Source organism: Miniopterus natalensis, chromosome 11 (assembly GCF_054644295.1).
Source record: "Miniopterus natalensis isolate mMinNat1 chromosome 11, mMinNat1.hap1, whole genome shotgun sequence".
In the NCBI taxonomy this organism is placed as follows: Eukaryota; Metazoa; Chordata; class Mammalia; order Chiroptera; family Miniopteridae; genus Miniopterus; species Miniopterus natalensis.
The window spans coordinates 77,967,182-77,988,079 of NC_142091.1; the positions used below are offsets into that span (position 1 = coordinate 77,967,182).

Below are 20,898 nucleotides of genomic sequence, written 5' to 3' on the forward strand. Positions count from 1 at the left end.
CCCCAGCCCCAGCCCCAGCCCCCAGGCCCGCCCGCGCTCTCCTGGGCGCCTTCCCCGTGGACCCTCTGCCCCAGCTCTGGACTCCAGCCTGCAGCTAGTTCTTTCACGGGATCTCGTGACATTGGCCTGTTAGAACAGCGGGGACCTGCTGCTTTGGGGCGACTCAGTTTGTTAATATAGACCGGGCCCGCAAAAACACGTAGGCCTGAGCCACTCTGAGAGACCGACTGACAGCTCAGTTAAACACAGTTACCCTGTGACCAGCAACTCCCCTCCTACGTATATACCCAAAGAAACGAAAACGTGCTCTCACAGCGTGTACCTAGACCTTCACAGCAGCGTTGACCTTAAAAATAAAACAGCCAGTTAGTTACCAGCAAAGTGGGCTTATTCAGGAACGGCAGAGAACTGGAATTCGGAACAAACATGCTACACAGAAACGAGAGGCAAGTCCGGCAGACAAAAGAAGGAACGTTACTTCATAGCGATAAAGGAAGCTGCGAATGAAAGTCCACTGGAGGAAAGCGGGAGTTGAGGGTGGTGGTGGCTGCCCCTTGGCCAAGTTGCCATGGTTCCCATTGGCTGGGCTTGTTGAGCCAAGGGGAGAGCCTTCCTTCCTCCGGCTGGGGTAATAGAGGCACACCTTGCTGGGAATGCAGGGTGTCTTTTCCTGTTGGGTCTGTAGCTGAGATTCTTCCTCGGGGTGTCTGACCTGGAATTGTGTGTGAGGGCTCCCCCTTCAGGCCTCCCGACTCCATTTAAATGAGGGTTCTTTTATTCATAATAAAAGCAGCATTATTCCTTAGGGCCAAAAATGGGATGCAGGTAATCAGCTGACGAATGGATACACAAAATGTGTCTATCCACACAATGGAAAGTTACTTGGCCTTTAAAAAGGAATGCAGTTGCGACACATGCTGCAACATGGGCTAACCTGGGAAACATTATGCTAAGTGGAAGAAGCCAGTCACAAGAGACTACGTAGTATATGACCTACTTATATGAAATGTCCCCAATAGGCAAACCCGTGGAGACAGACTGTAGATTAGTGGTCACCAGGGGCTGGGGAAGGGAAGTGGGGAGTGACTGCTAAAGGGCACTGACTTCCTTTTCAGGGCCATGAGAATGTTCTACAGTGGACTGATGGTGGCACGTATCTGTGACGATACTAAAGACGAATGAACTGGCCCTGACCGGTGTTGCTCAGCTGGTCGAGCATCATTCTGTGCACCAAAAGGTGGCCGGTTTGATTCCCAATCAGGGCACATGCCCAGGTTCCGGGCTCAATCCCCTGTAAGGGGCGTTCAGGAGGCAGCTGATCGATCTCACATAGATGTTTCTCTCCCTCTCCCTTCCTCTTTCTCTAAAAATCAATAAAAATATTTTAAAAGCCACAAACTAGTGAACTGTACACTCTAAATGGGTGGATTGTATGGTATGTGAGTTATATATCAATAAAGCTGTTAAAATATACACGTAACAGAATGTTTGAAGGGGCTCCCCCTGCACTCAGTACGCAGCCAGACCTGCCAGGCATGGAGTCCGGTTGTGATGGGACCGTGAGTCTCAGGCCCTGACCACTATGTGGAGCCTCCCGATAGGGTGGGGACCAACAGGCTGCCAGGAAACACTGGTTCAAGGAGGTGTGCCATGGGCCTTCACAGCCGGCTGCTCCCCTCTGCCTTGCCCTTGGGCGCATTCCCTGCCTCAGGCTTCTGCCTTATCCAGCTAGGGTTGCCAGGGTGGCCAGCATGGCCTGGCATCCAGCTCCTCTGTGGCCAATCTCGAGAGCACGTGCGTATGAGTGAGGGGGGGTTGGAGAGGACAGACAGGGCTGGACTTTGGTCTCCATCCCGAAGGCCACAGGGAGTCATGAGGAAGGTGGCTGCCTGGTTGGGGAACCAGGATATGCAGTCCCTATGGCACCGGCCTTGAACAAACGGACGCGTTGGGGCCCACTCTGCCCGGAGACGTGACAGGGGACCACGAGCAGAAGGCGCCCAGAGCAAGCCAGCTCCCGCGCGCCGGGCCTTTCCAGCAAGCACCCCACGGGCCTGAAGCCGTCCTCAGGACCCCTCTTCCCGCACGCCAGCTGGTGGCGCTGTCGGGACCCATTCCTGGGTCTGTTCTTTTTGCCAAACTGCATCCAGAACCCCCCTCCCCCCGCGGCAGAGCGGGTCCCCGAGGCCTCTCCAGGGCGCAGAGGCCGGGCAGGGTGACGCACCGGCCCCCTTGGGGCGTCTGGCGCGCCCGAGTCCTCCCGGCTCCGGACGGACCGGTAAGGCCGGGGCGGGGCGGGGCCGGGGCCGGGGCGGGGCGGGGCGGGGCGGGGCCGGGCGCAGCGGCCACCCGGGGCTGCGCGGGGCGCCCTCTGCCCGCGCGCGGGCCACCTGTTGTCAGTCGCCTTTGAGCTCTGGCCTGGTGCCCACGAGCTCCCAGGCGTTACCAACGCGAACTCTGGTGATCTGTACACACCCCTGCGTTCTGCTCTCGTCTCTGGTTTAGAGCCCGAGAAACTGAAGCGCAGGGAGGTTGGTGGCCCCGCGCCCAGCCCCTTCGCCCCTGCCCCCGGCGCCCCCGGCCTCTGCTGACTCCCCCGCACCCCACAGGGAGCCCTCCGCCTGCAGCTTTGCACCCGGGTCCTGGTAGATGGGTCCCACCTCCGCCCGTCCCTGTCCTGACCGCTGCCCTTCGCCCTGGCTGCAGCCCTGCTCACCCCGCCCCTTCGGACACGCGTGGCCCGCAGGGTCCGCTGCAGGATTTGGAGACCGGCGGCCGGGGAGCGGCGAGGGCGGCCGGCCAGGTGGCGGGTGAGAGGAGTTGGCAGCGTGCTTTGAGGACGTGGTCATCGTGGGGCTGTCCACACAGTGGGAGTCAGGAGTGTCCCGCCTGGGGAAGGGCGCAGCGGGGATGACCGCTGGAGGGGGGGGGGCTGGGACCACCTCAGAAAGGACTCAGGAAGCCCCAAATCCAGCTGATGCCCTGTGCTGCCTCTGAAAAGCGTCCTCCGTGAGGCATCAGAGTGTCTTCGGGCCACATGCAGGCCACTGGGGTCTGGAGGACAGGGGGTGCTTGCTCCTGCCTGTGGCATTTCACCTGGGGCCCTTCCTAGAGGCTTTGTCATCCTGTGGGGTGGCCACTACCCCCAGTGAAAGGGGTCTGAGGTGCCTGGAGAAGTGGGGATGGGGCCTGCCCCCTGCTGCTCTCAGGTCCTCAGAGGGAAGGGCACAGGGGGGCAAGGCTCCCCAGAGTCAGGGGAGGAAGGGAAGGGGAGAGGGTACAGGGCCCACCAGGAAGAGCAGGAGGCCACGTGGGCCTCCACCGAAGTTCTCTGCCCAAGACAGCAGGGTGAGGTTTGCCAACACCAGGGTGGCAGGGCCACACTGCCTTGGAGGGGCTGGCCCGCTGCACTGTGGCTTCTCCATAAGACACACTCGAGAACAAGGCACAGGGTAAGGCTGACTCCGGGAAATAAAGTTCATAATAGACTTCAGTATGATAATACAGTAAATTTAATAATAAAGTTCATAAAAGTGATGTATTTGCTGCACAAAATTTGAAAAAATAAAAACAAACTAAAGAAAGAAAAGCGTGATTCCATCATCTGCAGTTCACGTCATTAAGCAAATAGAAATATCCAGTGTTACCTCTACTCTTCCAGTAGGTTAATGACTTTTAACTTAATTGAGATTAAAATGTCTGCATGCTTGCCCTGGCCGGTGTGGCTCAGTCGTTAAAGCATCAGCCTGGGTATGGAAGGGCCAAGGTTCGATTCCCGGTCAGGGGCATGTACCTGGGTTGCAGGTTTGATCCCCAGCCCTGGTCTGGGTGCTCGCGGGAGGCAAGCGACCCATGTTCTTCTTCCCCTCTGCCCCTCCTTCCCCTCCCTCCCTCTCTTCCACTCTCTCTAAAAAACAATGGAAAAAAATATCCTCGCGTGAGGATTAATAACAACAAATGTATACATTCGCAATCTGTGTTTTTTCACTTAGTATAAAGTGAGCACTGCCGATGGTCTCACACACCCTGTGAAAGCATCAGCCTGGGTATTAATCAGCACGAACAGGCCATGTTCGCAAGTCATTTGCCTAGTGTTGGCCGTCTAGATTCCAGGTGGCTCACAGTCTTTGCCTCGGAAGACATATTTGTACATACTTTCATTATTTTGGATTTTTTCCTTAGGGCAGTTTTAAAAAAAAGTTGTTCATGAGCCAAAGTTTAAGCAATTTTGAGACTTTTGATTCTTACAGCTGAGTTGCCTTCCCAAAGGCCTGGTCCCGTTTTCTCTCCAGATGGGCCAGGCTTGTGCCCTCCCCCCACCCATCCGGGCTGGAGAGGCTGCCTTTGCCCCAAGGGGCCACAGGTGCCCACTCTGGAGAAGAAAGGATCTGGATGTAATTTAGGTTCCCTCCCTCCCTCGGCAGGTGGGAATGAGAAGGACCAGTGTTTGCGCAGCAGTGAAATTGGGAATGCTGCCCCGGCCAGTGTGGTTCAGTGCTCAGAGTGTTGGCCTGCGCACTGAAGGATCGCAGGTTTGATTCCTGGTCAAGGGCACACACCTGGGTTGCAGGTTCGATCCCCAGCCCCGGTCAGGGCATGTGCAGGAGGCAACCAGTTGATGTGTGTGTGTGTGTCTCTCTCCTCTCTCTCTCTCTCTCCCACACCCCACCCCTTCCACTCTTTAAAAAAAAAAAAACACAAAAAAATCAATGGAAAACATATCCTCCAGTGAGGATTTTAAAAATAATAATAATAATGATTCCTGGCCCGGCCAGTGTGGCTCAGTGGGTTGGTGTCATCCTGTGCACCAGGAGGTCACTGGTTCAATTCTGGGTCAGGGCACATGCCCAGGTTGCGGTCTCAATCCCCCGTGGGGTGCATGCGGGAGGCAACAGATCGATGTTTCTCTCTCATCAATGTTTCTCTCTCTCCCCCCTCTCTTCCTCTCTCTCTAAAATCAATAAAAACATATATAAAAAATATATATATGTTATTTTTATTGGTCTGGCCACCTGCAGACACTTCTCTCCGACACTACGTGGAGTTTCCATGGCATGAATCACAGTGCATGGTGGGTGTGCTGTCGGAGTGGCACAGCTCTCTGCTGCCCCAGCCCCCCTTGTCTTTGCCACCTCACGTAGTTCAGCCCTGGCCCCGGCTGCTGTTGCAGCCTGACATGGGTCCCCCAAGCAGAAATGTGGGTGGGGCTGTGTCATCCCTGGGGCAACCCAGAGCAAACATGTCAACCCTGGGTCTGAACCACAGGGGTGCAGAGGCTGCTCGAGGCTGTATCCCAACACCACAGGTGCTCCCTGCCCCCACGACATCATGGGTGCCCCTGTGACACTTTGGGTGCTCCCTGCTCCCTCCAGCTGCCTCCACGTGGTTCAGGGTCTCCAGGTGTCTTGCTCTGCTGAGCTCCTGCTCTGTGTCCTCAGCTTTGGAGCAGCTTTCAGAGCCTGGGTACCCCACCTTCTTGTTGGGGGCAGCACTCTGGGGTGGTCCAGAGCTTTCCCCAGTCACTACCTAGGGCCCACAAGACTTGGTGGGGCTGTCCCCTCAGAGGTCCATGCAGCCTGGGGGCCAGCCACACATCCTCAGGATGCCAAGGGCTCCTCCTGCCCCAGCTGGCGTCCGCAAGGCAGGGGATCAGGGTAGAAGAGACAGTTTCTTTTGGGGATCTGCCTCTTCCTCCATCTTCATGCCCCAGCTTCTCTTCTAAGGGAATCAGCCCTGGACTTGGGAGATCAAGGGTTGGATGCTGGAGAGGCCCTGGGAAAGGTGAGTCTTGGGGTCAGGAAGAGTGAAGGGGAGAGGGAAGCTAGGGCATTGGGGAGCGCTCATGTGCCCCCCTGCTTCCCAGAAGAGAGGGTGTCAATGTAACCCCAACTTATAAGGGAAAGCCTCCCCTGCAGGTGAGGGTGAAGGGACTTCGGTAGGGGTGTGCCCTCGCAGCCTGGCTCCCGGGCTCCTCCCCACGCCGGCTGGCAGGAGGGCGGGGAGGGAGGAGGAAGGTGAGTCCCACGCGGAAGTCAGGTATGACTCGCCTGGCCACACTGCTGCTACTGCGGTGCTGAGCCGCCTCCCTCGGCTGGATCTGGGACAGCGAGGGGCTGCCAACATGCAGGTGAGTCGGTGCTGCACGGGGTCCACACCTGTGGCCCCTCCAGCCAGCCCGCCAGCCTCCCCTGGAGAGTGCCCGTGGGGTTCCTGAAGCCCGGGCTGAGGTGCCAGTGGCAGAGCAGACAGAGCCCTGAGCAGGGGCTTCGCTTTCCATCCTTAGGGTGGGGCCGAGGAGGAGACCATTTCTCCTTGGAAGGGAGCAGCCAGGGATCTTGGTGACCCCAGGGTGGGGGTCTTAGTTAGTGAGTGGGGCCTAGATGGGCAGGGCATGCCCACCGCCAGTCCCTGAGTCAGGGTGAGGACCCCAAGACTGAGCAGCTTTGCCCTGTAGCTGGCACTGGAGGGGAGGGCGCTGTGGCCTCCAGGATGGGCTGACCTTGGGCTGGAGAGGCCCAGGGTAGCCAGCTGGGCCCTCTCTCCCTGGAGTCCTGCCCCAGGCAGAGGTGGGGTGGCTGAGGGTTACTGGTTTCTGATTCAGGGGAGCAGAGCAGGAGGCTGTGAGGGGCCAGGAAAGGTGGGCAGGAGAACATCTGAGAAGACATCCTTTCTCCCCTCTGCCCAGGAAGAGCTTACAGGGCAGGGCCAGCACCTGGGTGGCAGGAAGAGATCCATGCAAGGTGGAGAGTGAAACCAGCCTCCCACGGGGCCACCCAGGGCCCTCCCAGGTGTGAGCCAAGGGGTGACCTCCAACTCCACCTCTGCCTGAGGGCCTCCTCGGCCCTTCCTTAGCCAGCTCTGGTGTCCTGAGATTCCTCAGCCCAACACCCAGGCTTCCCTGCTGGCCCCTTCCTCTCAGGTCAGTCAGGCCCATGCTGGGGTAGAGGAGAGGCTTGGGGCTGGCTCAGGGTGGGTGAGGAGGCAGCACCTGGCTTGGCTGAGGTGAGAGAATTAACCCTTTGAAGGATAGGTGCAGATGCAGTCAGCTGGACTCAGTGGCCCATGCTCTTCCTCTGCTCAGATCCCTCCCAGGGCTCCCTGTTGCCCCAGCTGAAGTCCAAGCTCCCCAGACATCTGAGCAGTCCTTGTGGTCTGGCTTCTGCCAGCTCCCCAGCCTCACCTCCAAGCAGTTCCCTTCTTGCTCTTTATGCTTCTGCAAAGCTGAGATGCTGAAGTTGGTGTCCCTGGGAAGAGTGACTACGAAGTCCCATAGGTGCCAAGTGCCAGGGCACTAAGAGTAGTAACTTCCATGTCCTTGGAGGTGCTGAGTGCCGAGTCCCTGGGAGTACTGAGTACCAAGTCCTTGGAGGTGCTAGGTACTGTGTCTCTGGACACCAATTGCATGCTGCTCCTCAGGGCTTGTTTTCGTCTCCCGGGAGCTGCTCTTGCTTTTTCGCCTCCTGCAAACCATTTTTTTTTTAAATTTTTTAAAAGGAATTTTTTTTAAATTGATTTCAGAGAGAGGAAGGGAGAGGGAGAGAGAGATAAAAACATCAGAGAGAGTCATTGGTTGGCTGCCCCCTGCATGCCTCCCACTGGGGATTGAGCCTGAAACCCGGGCATGTGCCCTGACCGGTAATCAAACCATAATCTTCTGGATCATACATTGATGCTCAACCAGCGAGCCATGCTGGCCCAGCTCCTGCCAACCTCTTGCCCCACAAGGCCAAGCTCCACACTACCCACCCTGCCTAGTAGGTGCCTGCCCCTCCAGACCTGTGTCCACTTACACCACACTTACACCACACACTGCCCATGGGGGCTGCACACAGGGCACACCATTTCATCAGTGAGTACCTGGGGATGGATGATGGACAGCACACAAAAGAATGAATTGACAGATGACATACAGATGGATAGCTGGAGGGATGGTGGGAGGGAGGGGCAGGCAGAGCCAGGTGGGGTGCTTGGTCAGGGAGGGTGGTCTGGGGCACCTGGCTGGGCCAGCCAGGGGGGTGTCCACTTTGGTGGGGACAGGAATGTTCCCTTGCTGGACGATAACTGCACCGTGCTTTTGGGGCTGAGTCAGGAGGGCCTGGAGGGGGGACGTGACCCTCAGGAATAGTGACAGAGGCCCATATGTATCCATGTGCAGCTGAAGTGGCATCACATGTGTGTGTTCCATGTAGCCCGCCCAGACAGGCTGGGTGGTGGTCACTTCTGCACCCCTGAAGGGATGGACAGAGGGGCCTTCCGCAGCTCTGACTCTTGGTGTCCCTGGCTGTGAGTAGGGAGTATTCCCCAGGGCTGCCTTTTTATTTTATGTTTTTAGTATAAGTATATCCCATGATCACAATAATTGGGACATACTTATACCAAAAGGGATCTTGTTTATGTGAAACTCAAATGCAATTGGGTGGCCTGTACTTTACCTGGCAGTCCTGGAGGGCAGACTGGCTGGAGCAGTCCAGGCAGGCTTTCTGGAAGAGGCGTGCTTGAGCTTGGCAGGAATGTGGTTGGAGAAGGGAAAGGCTAGCAGGTGGAGCACCAGCAGGACCAAAGTCTTGGCTGTGGGTGACTGGAGCAGGGTTGAGGGCTGTGAGCTGGGGGCTCCTGGGGCAGGAAGCCCTGGCAGAAGTCCAGGGCCAGTGGGGGCTGTGGTGGGGTAGGGAGTGCCCAGATTTGCCAGCAGTTCACGTGAGGCCGGTTTTCTGATGGACACAACCCCTAGATTGCCCCAGAACCTTTATGTCTGGGATGCAGCAGGTCCCTGTCCCTCTGGGGTCCTTTGCCTCCCTGGGGAGCTGCCAACAGGGACTGGGGCTGGGGTCCTTGCCAGCCATGCAAACACAGCGTGCTCAGTGCCACGTTGGGGTGACAGGATGCTTGGTGTGTGGCCTAAAGCCCCGTAGGGCTGACACTGTCATGGCCAAGGTTGGAGGAGGTGGGTGATCTTGCCTGAGAGAGTGTGGTGTTGGTGTCCCCTGGGCTCTTGGCTCCAAAGCCAGGGTCTTCTCCTTGCACCTCTGCCCCTGGCTCCCCCCCCAGTGACCCTCCCTGACTGTGTGCCTTGTCCCCCCCCCTCAGCCGCCAGGTTCCCCCAGTGGAGGGGCCCTGGGTCACTTTGCCTCAGTCCTCAGCCTACTCACTGAGCCTAATGAGGGCCCTGGGTCCCCCACCCCAACTCTCGTTCCTCCAGCTCAGGTAGGTTTAGTACATTGTCAGTGTTATAAAGAGTTATAAATACAGAGGAGGTGCCCATGCCCTTTGCTCCGCCTCCCCTGAAGTCAGCGCCCATCGCTTGGGGTACTGGTCGAAATGAGGAGCCCACCACAGCTTCCTCGACTCCAACATTACCTGCTTTCCCACTGGGTCCTTTCCTGTCCTGGTCAGTGCAGGATCCCTGGTGGCAATCGGCCCCCTCCCGTCTGGAACGATCCCTCTGTCCCTCCTTGTCTTTGGGCATCTGCCTGTTCGGTCAGCCCAGGTCTGGTGAATGTCCCTGTGATGTTCTCGTGATGAGTCAGGACTGTAGACTTTAGGGAGGGGACCACACACCATCACATCACCTCCTCTCAGGGTCCCTGACATCTAAGTGATGTCACATGACCTCGACCCCCACTGTCTGGGGTGGGTGTCTGCTGGGCTCTCCTCTGTGAGGTGACTGTTTTCCTCCCACACTTTCCTCCTTGGTCGTGAAGTGCAGCCCACACACAGCAGGGGAGGGCTAAGCTGCACCTCCCGGGCCTGCTGCCACGGTAACTAAGGACAACTTGGGGAGGGTCGTGAGGCTGAGCACATGTCCACTTCAGTGAGGTTCCGCCCACTGATGCAGCGTCTGTGTGTCTGTCCTGGAAGTAGTTTTACTGAACTTGGTACCACGTCACGTTTGCCCCCGATGCCCCGTGGGAGGCGGCGGCCCATTTGTGCTCCGGCTGCATCGCCTGCAGCCATGTGGGGACTGCACAGTGTCTTCATCCATCCATGCAGTGGGGATGTTTGTTATTCCCACCATTTCGATGTGACATTTGCTATTGTGAGCACCTTGTCCATCTGTCTGTGTCTCCAGGTGTGGCCGGGCCGAGCTGTGAATGTTCACTTTTGTTTTCCAAATTCACGTACCAGTGCGTGCAACAGAGCAACCCAGGGGTTCTGCCAACTTTGGCACTTAAAATGTCCATGACCGAAGGGTAGAAGGTGGTGCCTCCCTGTCACGTGACCAGCGTTTCCTGGTCTCCCAAAGTTCCTGCATCTTCCCCTGTGCCTGCTGCTTGTCCGCGAAATCCTTTTGCATCTTGGCCTGTTTTAGATTGGGCTATCTGTCTTCTCTTAGGGTTTCAGGAGCTCTATATTTCCAAACACACCTCTGCTGGTTGGTTCCTTGCCCTGCAGCCCCTGTGCCTGGCCCTTCCCTGACACTTACACCCCCCAGGACCTACTTGTATACATGTTTTCCTCACCTCCCCCCACCCCCAGCTTTGTGTTTTAAGCCCCTTGGTGCCCAGGAGACACTCTACTATGGGAATAATCTCAATCCTTCTGTCCCCACCCCCTGCCCCAGGGTGAAGAGAGACTCCAGATCCTGGTGGGGATGGAAGGTGACAGCTTCCCGCTGATGGAGATGGGTGCTTCTGAGGTGAGTCTCTGCTCAGACCCTCTGGGCTTGGCCCCTCCCACTCTCCCATGCCCAGCCCGTGTCTCCCTCCTACAGCCTGATCCTCCTGACCAGTGGGACTACGTCCTTGTGGCCGATCATCGCACCCAGACAAACCCCAGGCAGGTCTACCAGCAGCAGCAATTCCTGAAGGACCTCAAAGGAAAGGGCTTCCAATACAAGGTGGGCTGGCACTGAGGGGCAGGGGTCATGGGTGCCTGAGGGGTCTGGGGAGGGGTCTGGAGAGGTGGCCCGTGGTCTTGTGCTTGAGGTGAAGGGGCTGAACAGTGGCCATGGACGGAGCGGGGAGGGTTCCAAGGTAGAAGAGAGTCACTCCCCCACCCCCAGGTGAGGAAGGACCAGGAGAAGGTGTTCTTTGGAATCAGAGCCGACAATAGGATCTTCAGCCTGTACCAGATGCTCCTCATGGAGCCCAAGGGTCCAGCCCCCAGAGTGGAGACAACCAGGTCGATCCCCATCCCAGACACCACCAGGTGAGAGGCTGGCCTGGAGTCTGGCCAGGAGGACCCCTACCTACCATGCACATGCCAGGTCCAGGGAGAGCCCCAGGTGTGTCCTCAGGGCTCTGTGCCAGCTTCCACATCTGTGAAAAGGGATTATGACAGTTCTCACCTCTTGGAGTGTTTTCTGAAAGCTACATGGGACTTAATGGGTGGGCAGATTCAGAGAGGCTGAGAGGACCCTCCCAGCCATCCCTCCTGGCTCTGAACCCAGATGCAGACCCAACGCCCTTTCCCGGCCATCTATCCCCTGCCTCTTGGGAACCCAACACCTCCTTTCTCTCTCTGAGCACCTGCTCCTCCCTGCTGACCCTCCAGCTCTAAAAGCTGATCCACCTGCCCTCCCCATGTCCCTCCTCCATCACCTGCCTGTCTCATCCCAAGTCCCTCCAAGCTCAGCTGGGGCCATGTCAGTGGAGACTGGCAAAGGACACTCCCAGCATGTGGATACGAGGCAACGGAGGGGGCTCCTGGGGATAGGACAACTGGGGGGCCCCCGGGAGGAGGAAGGGGGGGAAGATGAGTTGAGGCACCTTGATGGGGTATTGGAGAGCCGGGCAGGGTGAGTGCCCTGGGGCGTCCAGGGGACCATGTCACATCGGAGGGTGCTCAGGAGTGTGGCTCTTCGGTCAGATGCCACTTCCTGGCTGTGTGGCCTTGGCCAAGTTACTCAACCTCTCTAAGCCTCAGGCTCCACATAGGCAAAACTGCTCCCAGGGATGTAAAGAGGATTCACATACATAAGGCCATAGGGTGTGCTCTGGCTGTGTGGGGGCTCCAGGGAGGAAGTGCGATTGGAGGTAGGGGGTCAGGCCAAGTTTCTGGGGTCCCGGGAGGAGAAGGACCATTCCTGAGAGAGCCCCGTCCTAGAGCCATGGGTGTGGGGGGGTGTAGCTGCATCCTGGGAGGATTTAAGGAGGCCAAGGGTGGGCTCCTAGATGAGTCCTGGGTCTGGGCTCTGGTCAGGTGGTGAGGCAGGTAGGCTGGGGGCTCCACCAGGATGGTATGGGGCTTGGGACCCGGCCAGACAGGGGTCGGTCTGCTGAGGTTACATGGTGCCACTCTGAACCAGCTCTTGTGTTCCAGAATCCGAATCGTCGACTTCATCCTGAACAGCAAGACGAAAGCTGGTGGTGAGGATGGGCTGGGCAGATGGCTGGTGCAGTGGCCCACCAGGAGGGCGCTGAGGTGGGGGGATGTGGCAGGGCCCTCCCTCCCCTCCCTCCCCTCCCTCCTCTCTGACCGGAGACTCCCCGTCACCCTTAGACACATTCCATGACTTGGTGAAGGATGGGGTCTTTGAGACCAGGTTTCCCGTGCACAAGGTGAGGGGTAGGCTGGCTGGGAGAGGGCCTGACCTGAGGGTGGGGCCGGAGGCAGAAAGCTCTCACTGTCGGTCACCTGTGCCCAGGGGGAGGAAAACCTGAAGAAGAAATGGGCCCGGTGGAGAAACATGGTCCATGAGCAGCCCATTGATGATATCAGGTAATACTGCCCCAAGCAAGCCACCTGTGTCCCCTTCACAGACATACCTGTGCGCCGCAGAGACCCACCTGTGCTATCCACAGATGCATCTGTGCCCCCGCAGACACACCTGCACCCCTCACAGACGCACCTGTGCCCCCGCAGACACACCTGCACCCCTCACAGACGCACCTGTGCCCCCGCAGACACACCTGCACCCCTCATAGACGCACCTGTGCCCCCGCAGACACACCTGCACCCCTCACAGACGCACCTGTGCCCCCGCAGACACACCTGCACCCCTCACAGACCCACCTGTGCCCCCGCAGACACACCTGCACCTCTAGCAAACACCTCTGTGCGTCCCATGCCCCCATGCCCCCTGCCCGCCCAGCACGGGCCTGGGACGTCGCCCTGGCGGTGGCTCTGACCGCGCCGCTGTGCCCGCAGGAACTACTTCGGCGAGAAGGTGGCCCTGTACTTCGCCTGGCTCGGCTGGTACACCTACATGCTGGTCCCCGCCGCGGTGGTGGGCCTCACGGTCTTCCTGAGCGGCCTCTCGCTGTTCAACGCCAGCCAGATCAGGTGGGGGCGTGTCACGGGGCGTGGTCAGGGCGGGCGGGGCGTGGCCACGACGGGAGGGCGGGGCCACAAACCGGGGGCGGGGCCAGGGCAGACTGGGCCACGACCTGGGGCGGGGCCACGACGGGGAGAGGCGGGGCCACAACCGGGGGGCGGGGCCAGGCCGGGAGGGGCGGGGCGTCGGGAGAGCCTACCCCTGGGCTCCTGCACCTGCAGCAAGGAGATCTGTGAGGCCCACGACGTCTTCATGTGCCCACGCGGCGACCACGGCCGCAGGTACCAGCGCCTCTCGGACACCTGCACCTTTGCCAAGGTTTGTCACCCTGGGGTGCACTCCAGGCCTAGGTCGCCCTGCAGAGGGCCCGCCCTGGCTTCCCCCCTCCCCACAGAGCTGGGTGCCCTTCCCCCGGGGGTGACAGGGTGGCGGGGATGGCCAGCCGCAGCCCGCGTGTCCCTCTCCCCAGCTCACCCACCTCTTTGACAACGAGGGCACTGTGATATTTGCCATCTTCATGGCTCTGTGGGGTGAGTCGCTGCAGGCACCTGGGCGGGGGGCCAGCCTGGGCTCCGGGACCCCTCCTGCCCCCATCGCCTTGGGCCACCTCCCCAGGGACACCTGCGACACCCTCCTTGCTCCCGCTGCAGCCACGGTGTTCCTGGAGTTCTGGAAGAGGCAGCGAGCCCGCGTGGTGCTGCACTGGGACCTGTACGGGTGGGATGAAGACCAGGTGAGCCGGGCCAGGTGGCCCAGGCCGGCCGTCTCCTCCCAGCGCCCTGTGGCCCACCCCGTTCTGTGCTGCTGAGGCGCGTCCTCGTGTGGGAATCGTGCCTCCCGGGTCTGCGGCGTGGGTCCCCGTGTCTGACAAGTGCGTCCCATGTCTGATATGTGTGTCCTGTGTCTGAGGCGTGTCCGGTACCCTCCCCAGGAGGAAGTGGCGCTTGAGCTCATTAACTGCCCCGACTACAAGCTCCAGCAGCACCAGCACTCCTACATGAGAAGCACCATCATCCTCGCCCTGTCCCTGTTCATGGTACTCTGGGGAGCCCGTGGCGGGCTGGCACCCTGGCTGAGGACTGCCTCTGAGCCCACCCTCCTGGCCACCCCTGCAGATCTGCCTCATGATCGGCATGGCCCACGTCCTGGTGGTCTACCGTGTCCTGGCTGCCGCTCTCTTCAGCAACTCGGCCTTGCCCTTCCTGGAGGAGCAGGTGACCACGGCCGTGGTGGTGACCGGGGCCCTGGTGCACTATGTGACCATCCTCATCATGACTAAGGTGGGTGGTCGGGGCAGGGGGAGGGCGGGGAGGGGTTCTCCACTGAGGCCCAAAGTGAGTCCTCCGGTCTCCCCTCCGCAGATCAACAAGTGTGTGGCCCTGAAACTTTGTGACTTTGGTGAGAGCGGGGACCCCCAGCCCCTCCCTAGCTTCTGGCAAGACATGGGAAGTGGACCTGGATTGGGGCGGGACGTCCTGTGGTTTCCATTGCCTCTCCCACCAAAGGGCGGGAGTTTGAACCTAGGAGACAGGTGCGGGTTGCAGGTGTCCCTGAGTGTCAGAACAGCAACAGGCTGGGCACTGGACTGCTGTGGGGCGAGGGACAGGTGAGGGACAGCCCGCGTGTTTTCCCAGAGAAGTCCCGGACCTTCTCGGAGCGAGAGAGCAAGTTCACCGTCAAGTTCTTCACTCTGCAGTTCTTTGCACACTTCTCCTCACTTGTCTACATCGCCTTCATCCTGGGCAGGTGAGGGCTCCCTCTGCCTTGCCTATTTATTTATTATTTATAAAAATGTTTTGATTTCAGAGAGAGGAAGGGAGAGGGAAAGAGTTATAGAAACATCAATGATGAGAGAGAGTCATGGATCGGCTGCCTCCTGCACGCCCCCTACTGGGGATTGAGCCCCAAACCCGGGCATGTGCCCTGACTGCAAATCAAACTGGTGACCTCTTGCTTGGTTCATGGTTGACGCTCAACCACTGAGCACACTGGCCGGGCTGCTGGGTCATTTTCACTCAACATGCCTCAGTAATCCATCTCTCCTCCGCCTCGCCGGCTTTTCTCTCTCTACTGACTATCTCCACTGTTTCACTCAAAGAATCCTCTCCCCTTTACGTCCAGTTTCTGGTCCTCCCTGTCGTGCTGCTCCCTCCTCAGCGCTGGTTGCTCCCCTCCTGGCTGCTGGCTTTTCCTTCTCCTGAAGTATAAATATCACCAGCCAGAGTGAGTGTCCGTTCTAATGCCTCGGGCACATCTCCTGCTGTGTCTCCACCTGGCTTCGTGGCATCCAGGAAAGGGGGTTAGCTTGGCATCAACTTTGTTCCCTTTTAGCACCTGTCAGTTGAAGGATCTAGTCTTTCAGTTAGTTTATTTTGATTTTCCAGGTACATAATTGCATTTCATATAATTTTTTTATTTGTAAATTTATACTATTCCAGAACTGTGTTAAATAATAGTTGTCGTAAACTGTAGTGGGGAGCTTCTCCAGGGTCTCTCCATGAAGCATGAACTGACTTTGGGCATAATTCCCTTTATACGTTTTATCACGTTATGGAAAGTGGGAGATTTAAACATAAAGTAACCCTATGTGCACAGTTTCCGACAGGGGGGAACTGAGGCCCCTCTTAGCAGGCTTGTCTAGAACCCGTGTCTGCATGACCGGCGGAGCTTTCTCCTGTGCACGTGGGTATCGTGTTTGGGTGTAAGCTCTGCTCACCTGCAGGGCGGGCTCCTTCCTCTCTACTGTCTCCTGTGTGTTCCGTATCCCCTCTGTCCTCTCACCCCACCCCCACCCGATTAGGGGCAGGGCGCTGCCCTCAGCCTCGCTGTCCCTCCTAGGATCAACGGTCACCCTGGGAAGTCCGTGCGCCTGGCGGGCCTGTGGAAGCTGGAGGAGGTCAGTCTGTCTCGGGTGCCCTGCTGCCCTGTCCGTGAACTGCCCTTCTCCTGGGCCTGACCTCTCATCCCCCCTGCCCCCAGTGCCACCTCAGCGGATGCATGATGGACCTATTTGTGCAGATGGCCATCATCATGGGCCTGAAACAGACGCTCAGCAACTGCATGGAGTACCTGGGCCCGTGAGGACCCTCTTCCCCACCGGGCCCTCCTCCCCATCTCCCACAGCCAACCGCTCCCAGGGGCCCCTCAACCCTGCTCTGCTCCCTACCCCTATCTGGTTCTTGTCGCCCCCAGGTGGCTGGCCCACAAGTATCGCTCAATGCGGGGCAGCGAGTCCCAGGACCCCGAGCTGAGGAACTGGCAGCGCAACTATCGCCTGAACCCAGTCAACACCTTCAGCCTGTTTGACGAGTTCATGGAAATGAGTGTGTGGGCGGGATCTGGGGCTCCGGGTGGGCCAGGGTGCTGGGGCGCTGGGGTGGGAGGAAGCTGGGGGTCCCGAGGCTCAAGGTGACCGCCCCTCTCAGTGATCCAGTACGGCTTCACCACCATCTTTGTGGCCGCCTTCCCGCTGGCTCCGCTGCTCGCACTCTTCAGTAACCTCGTGGAGATCCGCCTGGACGCCATCAAGATGGTTAGGCTGAGGCGACGCCTGGTGCCACGCAAGGCCAAGGACATCGGTCAGGGGCCCAACGGGGTGGCTGTGCAGGGCGGGGTGCTCAACTTGGGTGCAGAGGTGGCAAGGGGCACCGGGACCACGCTATTTCCCCTCCCCACCCCACACAGTCCTCCAGGTCTTCCTGGGTTGTCAGCCAAGATGGGGGTCAGGCCTGGGGGGGCTCAGGCCCCAGGAAAAGGCAGGGCTGGCATGTACTTCACAAGCCCTTCCCTCTTGCCCTGGGACCTGGCTGGAGGGCCTGCAGCCTCCTTGGGGGGCCCAGACAGAGAAGCTGGACTCTGAGAACAGGGAGCTGATGGAGGGAGGGGCCCAGCATCTCACTGAGATGGATGGGCAAGTGTCAGGGATGAACAGAGAGCTGGGTTCACAAAGTGGGCAGGAGGAGGAACATGTGTGAGAGAGGCCCCAGTCTTGGGCCCAGGTTAAAGGGTTCTACCCTCGGGTGGGGAACCCAGAAGGTGGAGCAGGCTTGGGGCATCTGAGGGATTCAGAGAGACAAGGGAGGCAGGGAGACCTGAACCCCTTCCCATCTATGTCAAGGACATGGAGATTGGGAGAGTGAAGGCTGGGCTCTGTTGGCCTTGGCGCAGGTCTCCTCATCAGTGGTCTGGCCCTATGGCTGCGACGGGGTGCCATTCACAGAGATGTGACAAGGCCCTCGGACCATCCAGGCTCTTGGCTTTGAAGGATGGACGGGTGGAGGTGGGGTGGGCTGTAGTGGTTATGGCTTGAGGAACCAGACAGCCTCACCCCACTGCTGTGGCCCAGGGACCTGGCTGCAGGTGCTGGAGACCATTGGCGTGCTGGCGGTCATTGCCAACGGGATGGTCATCGCCTTCACATCTGAGTTCATCCCCAGAGTGGTATACAAGTACCGCTATGGCCCATGCCGAGGGGGGGCCCACTCTTCTGTCGAGTAAGGAGTGCTGCCACACAGCCCCTGGGGGGGCTCAAACTGTCCAGAGAGCCCTGGGAAATCGCCCAGCCACAGCCCAGCATGGGGAGCCCAGGGGAAGGACTGGGTGCTGCCAGTATTGCCTCTGCACGGACCTGCAGACCCTGGGCTGGAGCCGGGAGTGCTGACTGAGGCCCCAGTGGGGCATTAGGTCCCAGAACCAGCTGTTTTCTGAGCAGGCACAGAACACCTCCCCTCCCAAAGTCAGACCCTTTGTGGCCTGCTCCTGCACGGGAGGGCAAAGCAGTGTCCTCACTCAGCCCCTCTAGCTTTCCAGGGGGTCCCACCTAAGGCTCCCCTCAGCCCTTGGCAAGGGAGGCAGACGGTGGCATCCCTGAGCCCCTTCAGCTTCCCCCCATGGCCCCTCTCCCACATAGAGGAATGGTGGGAGTCTGCACTGTGCCCACCCTGGTGACCCTGCCAGACAGGAATTAGCTCCAGGGAAGCACCCCAGAGGCCTGGAGGGGCCACAACCTGCGCTCCAACCTCCATCTCCTCTCCCTGCCCCCCAGCTGCCTCACTGGCTACATCAACCACAGTCTGTCCGTGTTTCACACCAAGGACTTCCAGGACCCTGTCAAGATAGAGGGCTCAGAGAACGTCACTGAATGCAGGTTTGGACCCCACCCCCGCCCCCACGAGTGCCCTCTGTCCTCCTGACCCCTGACCTTAGGTCCTCCCCCACCCCAGGTACCGGGACTACCGCAACGCTCAGGACTACAACTTCTCGGAACAGTTCTGGGTCCTCCTGGCCATCCGCCTGGCCTTTCTCATCCTCTTTGAGGTGGGCCAAAACTGGGGGGCCCTCCTCCCTGCCCCCCAGCCTGCTTGACCTCCCCACTCATCCCCCGTTCCCTCCCCCAGCACGTGGCCTTGTGCATCAAGCTCGTGGCCGCCTGGTTCGTGCCTGACGTCCCGCAGTCGGTGAAGAACAGGGTTCTGGAGGATAAGTACCAGATGCTGCGGGACAGGATGTGCTACGGGGGGTCCAGGCTGCAGTGTGAGCCCGGCTTAGGCCCTGGGGCCACCAATGCCACTCCTACCTCCAGCTCCAGCCTCAAGAGCACAGATGTGTAAGGGACCCAGAGCTGTTGCTGGCACCAGGAACAGAGACTCAGCCACCGCCACCAGCTCACACCTCTGCCTGTGGCTGTGGGGGGAGGATTATAGGAAGGCTCACGTGTATGCGGGTGTAGATGAGGGGTCCCAGGGGGCCCATGTATATGAAGGGCACTGGGGGGCCCATGTATATGAGGGGGGTCCCAGGAGGCCTGTGTATATGAGGGGGTCCTGGGAGGCCCGTGTATATGAGGGGGTCCCGGGAGGCCCGTGTATATGAGGGGGTCCCGGGAGGCCCGTGTATATGAGGGGGGTCCCAGGAGGCCCGTGTATATGAGGGGGTCCCGGGAGGCCTGTGTCTGTGAGGGGTCCTGGGAGGCCTATACATATATGGGGGCATCAGCGAGCAGCACACTTATCTGTCCCATCTGTTAGGGCTCAGGCTTGGCACAACCTTGACTTCAGTTCTGGGTGCACATTGCCACCCATACAACTCGGGGGGGGGCTTCTTATGCAGTCACAACACGGGAAAATCAGCCCTTGCAAGGTGTCCCTCTGACTTCTGGGCCCCATGCTGCCCCACCCCCATCCTGGCTGGCCAGGGGCCCGACCCACCTCTCTGACTCCCCTTAGCCAGCATAACCTTTTATAATAAAATAAAACCTCTTTGTGTCAACTTTTGGGCCCCTGGTGGACGGTGCCTGCCCTCAGGGCTAGATGGGAAACTGAGCCGAGACGGGGAGAGGTCCGGCTGGGGTAGCCTCCTCTGCGCTCCCACGAGCTTCCACGTGAGCAGTGCTTTACCGGGGTCCCGTCCCCCCTGCCCCTGGGATTTAGGGGCTGGGGTCAAGGCGGGCTTCCTGGAGGAAGAGGAGGAGCTGGGGAGGAGGCGCAGAATCCCGAAAGACGGCCCGGGGGATGGCGGGATCTCCGAGGAGTCCCTCGGGGCTCCGACTCTCCCGGCTGGTTGGGCGGGTCTGACCTCTGCCCCGGGCCCGGCCGCAGAGCGCCAGACGGTCCTGAGTGCCAGCCTGGGGCGCACAGCGGGACGCTCGGGCCCGCCCTCCTCCCTGGGTGCGGGGCGGGGCTGCACCTGCCGCCGCCGGGGCCGCCGCCGCTGCGCACCTGGCTCAGGTGAACCGCCCCGCCCCGCGGTCGCGCGCCTCCCAGGTCTTGGCAACAGATGAGTGGCAGTCCCGGCTCAGACCCACAGGGGTGAGTGGAGGTCACCGACTCCCAGAAGTCGGACCCAGGCCTGGTGCCTGGGGAGCCAGGGGCACCTTGCCCGGAGGAGCCTCTGGGTGGGCGCGGTCCCGCAGGAAGCGGCCCGGAGCCGGGCTGTCTGCCCGAGTCGCCCGGAAGCCCAAGCCCGTCCGCGTACCGGCCTCTCGGGCCTTCCCCCTCCGTCCGCCGCGAGCAGCGGCTTCCTTGTAACCTTTGCGCAGGAGAAGGGGGGGCGTGGGGGCGCAGGGGGACCCCACCATGCCCCAAACCCGGATCCTAGGCCAGAGCCCTCCCGGGGCGCGGGGCGGACCAGCGAGACGTGCTGCGTGCGGGGCGCCGGGCGCCGGGCGCCGGGCGGAGCTACGGCCACCTGCGCGCCCCCGCCCTCCGCGCGCCCCGGCCGCGCGCCGCCGCACCTGGAGGGGGCACCGAGTCCGCCCACCCGGGGAAGGCGGAGCGCGGGACGCGGGGTGTGCGGCGGGGGAGCCCGACCGGGCCCCTCGCCCTGCGTGACCGCAGCCGCCTGGGCACGTTCTTTCCTTCCGGAGAGACGTCGGGGCGCAGCACGCGTGAGGCGCAGAGGGGCCGCGCGCCCCGGATGGGGGAGTCGCTCGGAGGCTATGGGGTGCTGAGCCCCGGAGCCTGCGGCGGGGCGGGGCGGGGGCCAGGCCGTCGCGGAGGCTGGGCCAGTAGCCCAACCGCGAGGGCCGGAGGGTCGAGGAGCCCGGGCTTTCAAGGAACCGCGGGTGTGGGGCCCGAGGAGCTAGGCGCTGCTTGGGGGCGGTGCAGGGGCGGGCTTGGATTCGGAGGGGCTGAACCTGAGCGTGCCTGAGGCCATGTGGGTTTTTCTGCTCCCCTTGGAGGGTG

General features: G+C 60.2%; 1 protein-coding gene across 1 annotated transcript; it reads left to right on the top strand.

Annotated features, from left to right (window-relative positions):
- Nucleotides 1-6,121: 6,121 nt before the first annotated feature.
- ANO9 (anoctamin 9) lies at nt 6,122-18,825 on the top strand. Its single transcript, XM_087822322.1, has 24 exons — nt 6,122-6,127; nt 9,088-9,204; nt 10,562-10,636; nt 10,712-10,837; nt 11,003-11,148; nt 12,262-12,308; nt 12,442-12,500; nt 12,587-12,660; nt 13,090-13,224; nt 13,438-13,534; nt 13,686-13,746; nt 13,867-13,949; nt 14,148-14,252; nt 14,332-14,496; nt 14,578-14,614; nt 14,851-14,962; nt 16,055-16,112; nt 16,196-16,293; nt 16,409-16,539; nt 16,642-16,794; nt 17,562-17,709; nt 18,261-18,362; nt 18,439-18,532; nt 18,613-18,825. Exons 1-24 carry the CDS (start codon nt 6,122-6,124, stop codon nt 18,823-18,825), a joined length of 2,442 nt encoding a protein of 813 aa, XP_087678448.1.
- The last annotated feature ends 2,073 nt before the right edge of the window (nt 18,826-20,898 follow it).

Excerpts from the sequence above, each read along its gene's own strand:
- ANO9 (XM_087822322.1), top strand. Across the intron at positions 13,225-13,437 it reads TTCAACGCCAGCCAGATCAG|CAAGGAGATCTGTGAGGCCC; the intron begins GTGGGGGCGTGT and ends CTGCACCTGCAG. Across the intron at positions 14,253-14,331 it reads TCGCCCTGTCCCTGTTCATG|ATCTGCCTCATGATCGGCAT; the intron begins GTACTCTGGGGA and ends CCACCCCTGCAG.